Source organism: Actinia tenebrosa, unplaced genomic scaffold, assembly GCF_029948245.1.
Source record: "Actinia tenebrosa isolate PJP-AT-01 unplaced genomic scaffold, QUT_ActTen_1.0 PGA_scaffold0__85_contigs__length_37466705, whole genome shotgun sequence".
Taxonomy (NCBI): domain Eukaryota; kingdom Metazoa; phylum Cnidaria; class Anthozoa; order Actiniaria; family Actiniidae; genus Actinia; species Actinia tenebrosa.
The window spans coordinates 21,331,687-21,344,281 of NW_028292569.1; the positions used below are offsets into that span (position 1 = coordinate 21,331,687).

Sequence of the window (12,595 nt, forward strand, 5' to 3'; positions counted from 1 at the left end):
AAGCACCACTTTCTCTTGCCACTATTATCAGACAATATGATAATAAAAATAATGCACACTCGTTGTCTGAAAGACAATATTAATTATTTAAAGATGCATTTTAACTCAACTTTTGAATTGATTCTTTTGTTTTTGCTGTTATTATTTTAGTTACAGAAACGGAGGTTCATACACCAAAGGGCAAGATGAATAATGGTATCTGCATAACAGTTATCGATAAGCACACAAATTATAATGTCTTTTAAACAGCATAGCCTGAATGTGTTGACTCGTATCTCTTTTTTATTTATTTCTATTTATTTAGCTTCGCCATTCAAACCCTCACACATACACACACACGAGAATAATTAAATACATTCATACATAATGGCTGGGAATCCACTACAGCGTGTGCCAATTACAGTGGTCCCTCACATATTAACATTAATTTAAAAACGGTTCGTTTGAAACAAAGTTATTTTGTCCTTTCTTCTTTTTTTTTTTTTTTTTTTTTTTTTTTTGTCCTTTTTTTCTTGATGATCCTTGATGATCCTTGATGATCCTTATTATTGACAGTTAATAGCAGCATGATGGGGCGCTCTGCAATCCTCGGGCAGTGTTACATTTTATACAGATGGTTTTCCATGTCCGAGGATCTTCCTGGTCATAGACGAGGTGCAGAGCGCGACGATAGTAGTCTACAAGAGATTTCTTGTAGATGGAAAGAGAAACATTCTTATTTCTTAGATTTTCTGGTAAGGCGTTCCACGTCCTGCATACTCTAATGAAGAAAAAGCGTTGGTACGTGGTCGTTCTGCATCGTTTCTGAGTGAATATCACTGCTCTGTTGTTGCTTGATGCGGCCCTTGTTCTGCCTGTATCCCTTGTTGACGGTAGCACATCATTCTCTATGCTCACCAATCCATTAATCGCTTTAAAAAAGAAGATGATGTCTAGCATTTCATGCCAATAAGAGATTAGCAACAGTTCGGATAGTTCGAGTCTTTCCTTGTATTCTATGTCGCAGCGGACTGGAAGCTAGAGCACGTACTTGGTTGCTCGGCGTTGTATGCGTTCCACTTGTTTGATGAGTCCAGCTGACTGAGGAGACCATACTTGGGTAGCGTACCCCAGATGGGGACGTACGATAGCCAAGTACAACGTGCGGCGAGTTCTTGCGTTCTTAATGTCCCTGGAGGAGCGGTAGACGAAACCTAGGAGCTTGTTGGCTTTGGCGCATTGCTCACTGACCTGTTTGGACCACGTAAGATCACATGAAATGCTAACCCCAAGATCTCTTTCGGTGTAGCAGCTCTCTAAATTATCGCCTTTGATGAAATACGATGACTGTGTAGGGTTCCGCTTACGTGTGATGCGCTGCCACTTGCTCTTTTTGCGGTTGAATTGTTGAAAGTCGGTCTGCAGAGCGGCGGCGTCTGTAATGGAGTCGATCCTTTTATATATCTTGGCATCATCAGCATAACAGACAATGTTTGATGACATGACGATATCTGTCGTTGACAAACAGCAAGAACAACATCGGTCCAAGAATAGACCCTTGCGGCACACCTGATGTCACTGGTAGTTCATTTGAAGTGGATCGAAGGATGGTGACACGCTGTCGTCGGCAAGTTAGATATGAGCGAAACCAGTCGTGTAGCCTGCCAGCGATGTTGAAAAGGTGTAGCTTATGAAGCAAGAGGGCATGGTCAACTTTGTCGAACGCCTTGCTCATGTCGAGGTAGATCACGTCTGTTTGCTTGCCATTGTCCAGTTGTGAGCCGATGTAGTCTAGTACGGTTGTTAATTGGGTAACGCACGACCTGCCAGGTATAAATCCATGTTGGACACAGTTGATAAGGTGGTGTATGTGGTCTTTCAGACCTGCTAACACGCAGCGCTCAAAGATTTTGGAGATGATGGTGAGTAGAGATATTGGTCGATAGTTTTCCACCAGCTCTTTCTTTCCCTTTTTGAACACTGGAACAACGTTAGCCAGTTTCCATTCTTCGGGTATAGTTGAGTATTGTAGTGATTTATTGAACAGACGTGTCAAGGATGGTGCGATCTGTTCAGCGACTTCCTTAACTAGACGCGCTGGTATACCATCTGGCCCACTGGCTTTATTAACATCCAACTGCATCAGGGAAGTGTGAACTGCCTCAGTCGGGATCTCTAACTGTTCAATCACCGGACCTGGAATTGCAGCAGAAGATGACGGGCTGAGGTATGATGAGGAACTCGTGAAGACTGATACGAAGTAAGAATTGAAAAGTTCAGCAATCTGTTGCGGTGTAGAAGCCGAGGAATGATGTGAATCCTGAGAGATGGTTTCTGATGACATTTCTTTAGGAAAGCTCGTTGATTTAGTTGTTAACTTGAAGATAGACCAGAATCTTTTGGGCTGTAACGCCATGGCAGAGTCTAGAGTGCCAAAATACTTGGCGCGACTCTCCCGTATCATATGCTTTGCTTGAGTTCGTAGTCGGCGGAACTTTTCCTTCTGGTCATTCGTTGGTGTCTTTTTCAGCTTCAGACGGGCTGTCTCTTTTTTCCTTAAGATATGTATTATATTTCCAGTGATCCAAGGCGGGCAGGCTTTCTCTATAAGTGTTTTCGTGGGGATGTGATGGGTAACTGCAGATGAGAATGTACTTTTCCATTGGAGCCAATCGTCGTTAACATGTCCATGTTCTTGAATGAGGTTACTCAAATCAGGATTGAAGTGTTCGCCGAAGGCCATCGAAATCTCCTCTGCGGTAGTCAAAGACGGTTCGCTTGCGTCTATTTCGAACTTTAACGGAAGATTTGACGCCAAAAGTGATGGTGCAGTGATCAGTGAATATATCCGCAGTGGCTGGTGAAAGAGTTGACACTAATTGGATCAGATCTGGTACGTTGGTTATTACCAAATCAAGAACATTGTCACCTCTCGTGCGCTTGTCGACGAGCTGAGTCAGGAAATAGTCACCCAGAATTTCACTGAAGCGCAGCTCTTCGAAGCCCTTGGACTTATCAGGAAATCCCCATGCGATATTTGGGTAATTAAAATCGCCACAAATTAGTATGTTCTGATAGTGTTCACATACTTGAGAAAGAAAAGTGTTGAAAGAGTCCAACAATTGGCGTTTGGTGGCCTGTAGCAGCAGCAGACGAGTAACTTGAGATTAGACCAAGTTGTTATTTCGGCCAAGCATATTTCGATGTCAATCGTTAAGTTGACTTTACGGACTGAACTAAACGAACTTGTTTTTATGGCGAGTAAGACTTCTCCACCACGTGAGTCTCTATCTTTCCTAACGATATTATAGTCGGCAGGAAGTACTTCGGAGTTCCCTATGTCCTTGTGTAACCATGTCTCAGTCACCAATGCAATGTCAGCTCCCTCCGAATAAACTAGTTCTTGAAATCTTGAGAGGTTGCATACCAGATGACCATTTACTTCATGTAGGCTTTTCAAGCTACGAGCATTTGACAAGAGACAGTTCAATGTAGATCTCGATAATCTGTGATTGGGTGGTGCCATACTTTGATGATCGAGCTCGCGCTCAAATTATTTTGGCGCGCGCGCCTTCCCCAAACAACGGTGTTTGCTCGAGCTACTTTTAAATAAAAACAACTACAAGGAAACAAACAAAAAACAAAATTTGCTAAGCAAGTCATTCTAACAATCCTGCACATGCTTTGGAGAAGTGGGCATACTATTGATTTACATTCCTTTTCGTGTTTGCCCCTCTTATTTAAATATGATAAATTTAAATAAATCCTTTTTTTTTTCTTTCTTCTTTATTTCAGACCTAAAGGACCCAGTGAACTCTAATGATCATAAAGTACCCATCATATACATTGCAGTTCCGGTTGCAGTGGTGGTTCTCTTGGTATTGATAATTGCTTTTCTGTACAAAGTAAGTACTAATTGACACTAGTAGACACTGGAAACATGTCCTGGTATAATACAGTAATATATATTGCTTCTTTTCTTCCCGATCAACTTTATACAGGCTAACGTATATATGCTCTGTAACTGTCATTTATTTTTCCACGTGACGTCATCTAAAAAACAATATCGGAACTATTCATCGTATCAAGAAGTTTATAGAATATGTTTTAGAAATCAATGCATGATATTAGGGACATGAGAATTTTCATTCAGATATCTGGTTCGCGAGTTATGAAGATAGATCGAATTTGAGTCATGCAATACCGTTAAGTGCATCTGAATAAAATGAAGATTTAAATAATTTACGCTAATGAACGTTTTTCCTTAGACACATTTGCCTTAGACACATTAACATCAAAAGTGTTGAATATTCTATCATCTTTTTTTAAACCCTTTGAAGTTAGGCTCGCCAAGTCGGTGTACCTCAGTGGAATGCCTCACCAACGATAATACCACTTCACACGTCTTTGACAAAGATGACGTCTTGTTTTCTTGCCCATGGTTATATATATATATATATATATATATTTGTTTGAGAAGAAAAAGTCAAGACAACATTTTTCCCGACAAGCCTGTTTCGTGAATTGCTTCACTCTTCAGGGGATTTAATGATAAGAATATTCGTTACTATCATTTATATAGAAAAAGTATACATAATTAATTAGTGGATGTAGTTTAGCTGTTGCGTAATAATGCTTTGTTTCTGTGGCGGCATGAAGATACAAGTTCGTTGCGCTTATTTAATGATGAGAGTTCCGGTCGATAAATTATTAGAAACTTTTCTTTAAGACAAATGTTACATCTTTTGCTGGAGCTGTTGTAGGCGGAGCTTGAAGATAGGACGCGCCATAAAATGGAGTAGCTGATATTACCGTTCTTGAGAGTGCAGATGTATTTGCTGAGTTCAGTCGAGTTTTTATGTTGTTCGTGGCGGAATGAGGCGGTGTGGTTTCTGTATCGTGTTTTGAAGTCGTTTTCTGTGAGTCCTATGTATGTTGCGGCAGTGTTGTTGTCCTTTCTTGTGACGGTGGCTTGGTATACATGGCTTGTTTAGAGGGCATTGATCTTTTTCGACTTTGGCATCATCCGCCCAACATAATCAAACAACTACCAGACGCCATCAACCGTAGAATATCCAAAATATCCTGCAACAAGACCGAATTCGACAAAGCCAAACCCATCTATGAGCATGCCCTGAATTCCAGCGGATATACCAAAACCCTGACCTACAACAACCATAAACCATCTACACATTCAAAAAGAAACAGACAACGGAACATCATCTGGTACAACCCTCCATACAGCAAGAATGTACAAACCAACGTCGGAAGCATCTTCCTGAAGCTCATACACAAACACTTTCCCAAGCACCACAGATTTCACCGGATCTTCAATAAGAATAATATCAAAGTGAGCTACAGCTGCATGGAAAACATGAAAACCACCATTACCAAACACAACAAGAAAATCTTCAACACCGATACCGATCCCGCCACCACCTTTGAGAAAACATGCAACTGCCGTAAAAAAGATCAATGCCCTCTAAACAACAACTGCCTCTCCTCCAGCATCATCTACAACGCTCATGTCACAACAAACGAGGACACTACTGGGAAAAACTACATTGGCCTGACAGAAGGAACATTCAAACAACGATACACTCAGCACAAACTATCTCTGCGAAATAGAAAATACGCTATCAGCACCGAACTTTCTAAATACATCTGGGACCTTAAAGATAACAACAAAGACTACAACATAGAATGGACAATCATCACTTCAGCCAGACCATACAGCAACATTTCTAAGAGGTGTGACCTGTGCTTAACAGAAAAGCTACTTATCATCAAAGCAAACAGCGACACTCTTTTAAACAAGCGATCCGAATTGATCTCCAAATGCCGACATGAAAACAAGTTCTATCTGATGAACAATAGAAATCCAGGCCTAGCTAATTAACTCCTTTCCGAACAATACTTCTTTTGTAAATAATCATTACACCTCTTGTATATAAATATCACAGTAATAGGAATATGTTTCATTAAAGTCTGTCTGATGAGTGCGTAAGCACGAAACTCGGAGTTACAGTGAACATGTCTCGTCTTTAATCCAATCTTTACTATATATCTATTGCTCTGCATCCCTACGCATCGAGCACTGTTTCAACAGTATAGACCACATTACATACTTTGTTATATGTCATGTTATATATATATATATATATATATATATATATATATATATATCCGAATCGCTAAAACTTTGACACTTTAACGATATACATACATATATGTGTATCCCCCTATTTTCTATTGTCTTTCCTGGATTTTCACGTAAAGACAATAGGAAAAAGGGAATACACATATATGTATATATATCGTTAAAATGTCAAAGTTTTAGGGATTCGCAGTATATATATATATATATATATATATATATATACCCAATTGCAGAAACGTCGTAGTACACATTTATACATATATCTAATTTATTCAGTAAATTTGATGATATGCAAAACAGAAAAATCGCTTTACTTATCGTTTGTTTCATTCAATGACTCTCAAAATATTTCATTCTTGTCTGTTTGATCGTACAGATAATAAATCAGTTGGTTTTAAGCGTTGAAAATGGTTATTTTGCATTATGCATCTCATTAGATATTTGTATAAATGTATAAATGTATACTACAACGTTTCTGCAATTGAGTGTATAATGTTGATATATATATATTAACATTATACGAAATTACTCCCTAAAACTGTTAATTATGTAATTATATAAATTAGGTTAAACCAGTGATACTTATTAAAATCCTTGAAATATTTAAATTATGCTAATTATGCTAAGGAATGAAACATTGCAATGTACTGATCATGTTTAAACAAGCCACCACTACGCCCCCTTCTCACATGCTCGCATCTCCATATTCCTAGACTTTTTTTTCTTTTTTTCTCCTCAATAACTATTATTTTTAGGTTTATTTACAAAGAGAGTTCTCCAAGATAAAAAGAAGATGGACAATTTCAAGCGAAAAAAAGCTGATGAAAGACAAAGTCGACATTTAACGCACCTCAAGACTCAAAGATAAGTACTGGATCCTGGAATGACCTTTCTCCTATAAATTATCGCCTATCCCCCATTACCCTTCACCGTTAGCACTTTCAACCTTTTTTAAAATAGCTATGTGCAATACCATATACCATTCTCATGATGGCTTACAAGTACACGAAGACATGCTCACCAAGTCACTGGTTGACGCTTAAATATATAGAAGCACATGAAATGCGCTTATAGAAGAAAAGTATAGATTTGAAAAAATATGTACCTGTTTCTTTATGGCGCGCCAAACCGGACATAAATGCTTGTATCAAATAGATTTCATACACGACTTGTTGCTGAAATATAAAACTTGTTGTCAAAATATAAGACCTCGTGTCAAAATATAAAATTTCTTGTCGAAATCTATAACTTGTTGTCGAAATATATGCGTGACTTGTCCAAATTCGTCCTAAAAATACGATTATATTGACGCCTGCGATCGACGGTCAGCAGCACCGAAAATGCCGAGCCTGCGGTATTATTGATTATCATCCCGAGTCATTAGGAGTGATTGTCAGAGAAAACCGGGCAAGGGCAAGATATTGGGGTAGGCCGATTTGCACCAAATTTTCAGCAATAAAATTCGATTAGATGACGAACCATGGTAATTAAAGTTTCGTCGAGCTTTTTTTCACCTGAAATAGGCCACCCCCCTCGGTTTTGAATCGTGATCGCCCTTTGCGATTCCAAAATCTAAAGCCCAAACTTCAACCTCTCAAAAGTCGATATCGCTTTCTTTCTGCAAGTTTTTAATATTTTATTTGTGAAATTTATCATATGATCGAGAAGTCCTGAGGTTTTGAGTCAAATACGATGAGTTTTTAAATTTCTACCCGGACATGAACATTACATACAAAGCCTGTTCAATTCACGATCTGAATATGTGTCTACTTTCAAACATATTTTCTCAAAAGTGCGGCAGTATTTTTTTTTTTTTTTATGAATCACATTTTTTTAAAAAATTACTTCTGAGCTTTCAGGAATTGTAAAGTTTCAATTGCGATCTAAAATCAAACGATCGCGAGCAACTTTCAAAGTTAACAAAATTCGCCTTCTGAATTTGCGTAATTGCGTTAAGTGTTTACATCCGTTCGACATAACGCTGTGTTAATACTGACTCCCGTCTTCGACGTTGTTTACCCTTATCTAACCTATGCAATAGTTGCATGGGGAAGTTCTTATAAAACTCAACTAGAAAAATTCAATTTGAACAAAACCACATTATCAGAATATTTTTCTTTGCTACACTATATGGTAAAAATACTAATAGTGCTCTTCCATTTACCAATCTTTTAGACCTTCTAACTGTAGTCAACATCTCTAAATTACAATCACTAAGATTTATTCACCAATGGGTAACTAAGCAGCTTCCATCAATCTTTGATAATTATTTCAAATTTCCCAAGAGCATTCATAGCTATAACACTAGATATGCCTCAAACGATAACCTTCTCAAAAAATAGAAACAAATATAGTGACAAACAAACAATTGGTGCTCTAGCACCAGATCTATGGAAATAAATTCCAACTGAAACCAAAGTAGTTAGAAAATCCTTCATTAAAAAAAAAAGGTTAAGGAGCACTTGCTGCAAAGCCAATGCCCCTAATCGTCGAATCAACTACCAAAACAGTTATATATGATATAAGTACAATTATAAATATATACTCTAGATCAGTTGCTTTACATAACCTCTTCTATATGGCTAGATTTATTTATTTATTTATTTGTTTCATTTTATTTAGTATCGTAATTATCATATTTTGTGTATTGCTCTTGATAAAAAAAATAATTACAAATGACAGCGTCTAACTCGAAAAATAAGTGTTAAACTAGACACTAACATTCTAAAAAATTAACTAATAACAAAAATATGAGAAAAGAAAAATGTAATTAACCGATTTATTTGTGATTAGAACCTTAGTATTTTAAAAATGTAAAAAGAATATAAATAAAATATATTGTATTGTATTGTATTGTTGTTTTCAAAAAACATTTTCAACTAGAAATAACATATTTTATCCAATTAAATTTACTCTTACAAAGAAATCCCAAGGAATACGACTCCGTGAGCATTAAAAGACTGTTCATACAAAGCTAATTTGAGTGAATTTCAAGGCAAGAGTACTTTATTTCCATTCCATTTATTAGACATATTTAAAAAAAGAAAAAGCAGTTTTATTTCTGGGAAACGTGACTAACTCTTAAATAGTACAATCAAAGATTCTGAAGCAAAAAGGCACAAATTATTGCACAAGCATTATGTTCGATTCGTTTTGTCATCGTCGTATTAATTAACATTTTGTCATGGTATTCCTTGTTAAGTGTTACGTTAAGTGTTAAGTGTAATAAAATGATTATTACTTGCATTTTCGGCGCTGCTGACCGTCGGTCGTAGGCGTCAATATAGTCGTATTCGGACAAGTCATATATTTCGACAGAAAGTTTCATATTTTGACAATAAGTCTCATATTTTGACAATAAGTTTTATATTTTGACAAGAAGTTTAACATTTTGACAACAAGTTTTATATTTCAGCAACAAGTCGTATGTTTCAGCAACAAGTCGTATATTTCTTAAAACAAGTCATATTTTTACGATAAGTCGTATATTTCTAAAAATATATTTTATCTTTTTGATACAAGTATATTGTTAGGTTAGGCGCGCCATATGCTTTGACCTAAATTCGCGCTATTCACCTTTTTTTTTTTTTTTTTTTTTAAATGCAGTCTTACTCAGGCTTGCTCAGTTTTCGTGCACGCGTCAGCCAATCTAAGAACGGTATAATGAACAACTCGAAATCCTCTGTTTTAAGGACATTTAATGACGAAAATCCCTCATTCATGAAAAGAATGAGGGAATATTAGAACAAAATCTCCCTCATTAATGAAACACGAGCGAAAAATAGTGCTAAATTTCCATCATGAAGGGATACTTATAACTAACTGTCGCTCGTGAATCATTGAGGGAGAGTTTAATCTACCTCGTAACTATATTCACCCCTCATATTAAAACCATCGGGATATGGATCTTTTCGACTCATTAGAGAGTTTTAGATTTACGTTCACGGCAAACGTGAAACGTCAGTTGACCATTTAAAAATTATTTTAAATAGCTTAAAAAGACTATCGCAAAAAAGTCCAACAAGTTGAAAAACAAAAGAATAGTTGTCTTTGGTGAGAAGGTTTGCAAAAGGTAAAGAAAATTACAGGAAAACGATGAAAACGTGGTCACGTTTGCCGTTTGCGAGGAGGAAAAAAATCAATCTAAAACTCTCTATTACTGCAAGATGAACCTCTGCCAGAGGCAGTTCAATGCCACGCACGCGTGGGAATCAGTAAGAGTTAATTAACCGCAAATCGTTTATTTCTCACATGCTGATTGGCTATGATCGATGAGAGGACAGACAAATAAGCTAACGTCAATGAGCGCGCTCTTTTCTGTTGGTTCTTTTGATATTTAAAGAATTGAACGTCGAAAAAATGCGCGTTACTGATTTTTTTGAGGTGAAAAAAATCGAGGTCCCTTTCCTATGGTATGTGCTTTTATCAAACTTGGAATGGCTTCAGAATATGTTCCAAACTCAAATGAAGCCACGAATGCACAGCCTGAGGGCCTCGGGACTTTCACTATCCTTCCCTTGGCGTCAAGGATATTTATTCACTAATATCCCAAAGCTAGAAGCCGGCGCCATGGAATTAATAATTATGTAAATATACATTTATCTCTCTCTCCATATATATGTATGATTAGTGCCACTGTCTTCAGTTTGGCATACTGTCTTCAGCTCTTGGGAGCCATTTTTTTGGACACACTGCGCATGGCATTCGCTTACTAGCGTCACTGCGCATGGCATTCGCTTACTAACGTCACTGCGCATGCCATTCGTGCACAAACTTTTATCGAAGCAAAAAAGTCCATGTTGGCGACGCATATGACCGCTCTATTCAACCACAGTTTTCTGAATTATTTCTAAGTTTTTGTAGCAGTTCAACAAACTCGTAGATCGTTTTCAAGCAAAACTTTTTTTATGCATAGACAAGAATTTAAAGAAAGATTGTAGTTATAAATCGTTCAAGAAAAGTCTTTATAAAATGATAGGTCACTTGCACTAAGAGGTCACGTGTTCAACTTGGCCATTGTGGCTGGCATTCTACAGGATTTTAGCTATGCGAGAATGTAAAAAAATAATGGCGGATCCGGTTAGTTTTTTGGTGATGAAAGGTAAATTAGCGCAATAAATAACGATAACAATCCCCTTTTCTTGCAAGAAGTATATTATTAGTAGATATCTGAAGAAGTTTTTGCTATAGTCGCCAAGAAGAGAAAAAAATTGTATGTTTTGCGCTACGATGTGAAGACGTACGAAGTGTTTAGTCTTGTTTTGCCGACTTCATGACCTCAAAACAACGAAATTTTGTCGAAAAACATCAATTATTTTTCAACTTCATTCTTGAAAAATGCATTTTTCTTGCAAGAAATATGCTTTTAATAGATACCTTAAGTAGATTTTTGCTATTCATTCGCCAGGAAGTAGAAAAATATGGTATGTTCTGAATCATGTAGCCGGCGAAACAAGACTAAACACTTCGTAGGTCTTCACATCGTATCGCTCAAAAGACCATATTTTTTTCTACTTGGCGAGTTAATAGGAAAACTTTACTTTAGATACCTACTAAGAATATATTTCTTGCAAGAAAAAGGGATTTTTATTGTCATTTAGTGCGCTATAAATTTACCTTTTATCACCAAAAAACCCACCCAAATTGCCATCTTTTTTATAGTAATGATAAAAAGGTAAATTATTCACGGTGAAAAGACGAAAAAAAACTTACTAACTAAAATAACTTTTTTTCATCTTTTCACGGTGTATAATTAGTCCTTTTATCATTACTGTTTCATTAGAAAAACCGACGCATCTCACACTAGTTTTTAGCTAGTTATTTCATCTTTTTTTTACATTCTCGCGTAGCTAAAATCCTGTAGAATGCAAACCGCAATGGCCGATTTGACCACGTGACCTCTTAGTGCAAGTCGCCTATTGGGATACAACGCGCGCTATGATTGGTCGAAAACCATGTTTGATGAGAGTATCAAAACACGCTATCGTCATTTTAGCGTGCGCGAGTATTGCAACTGTCAGATTTTAATCTATCGCGCACGCTCATTGGTCAGACGGCAAGACGGCACATAGAGAGAATTTAGTTAGACTTTTTTTTTCGATCGATCTTTTCGCGCATTTGTTATTTTATAATTGTTAAATCTAATTTGTGCTTGTGAATCAAAACGTTAAAATTAACAAATTAAAAACCGTTTTCCGTGATAGTCTGGTCAACACACTTGTGATGTTGGGAGAATACTCGAGAAGCTGGAAACCACTCCGCTACAATATTCATTTTCAATCTTATAACACTAGAACCAAAGAGGTTGTATCATCGTGTACGGGAATCGTCAGCGGAATTCTATTCAAATTCAAATTTCGAGTAATCGGCTGGTAGTCGTACCCTACGATAGCATGAATTAAACTATAATAAATTTATTGCACGCGCGTGGTTATACATCGTTTAAATTGACGAAAA

The 12,595-nt window shown here is 36.9% G+C and overlaps 1 protein-coding gene across 1 annotated transcript in view; it reads left to right on the plus strand.

Moving 5' to 3' along the window:
• The window catches only part of LOC116292542 (uncharacterized), a 30,336-nt gene extending 23,044 nt beyond the window's left edge, over positions 1 to 7,292 (plus strand). The window contains exons 4-6 of the mRNA XM_089035879.1: positions 151 to 195; positions 3,775 to 3,884; positions 6,895 to 7,292. Coding sequence (XP_088892005.1) covers positions 151 to 195; positions 3,775 to 3,884; positions 6,895 to 6,984 — 245 coding nt within the window. The 3' untranslated portion in view covers positions 6,985 to 7,292. The remainder of the gene's footprint in view (positions 1 to 150; positions 196 to 3,774; positions 3,885 to 6,894) is intronic.
• Positions 7,293 to 12,595: the final 5,303 nt, after the last annotated feature.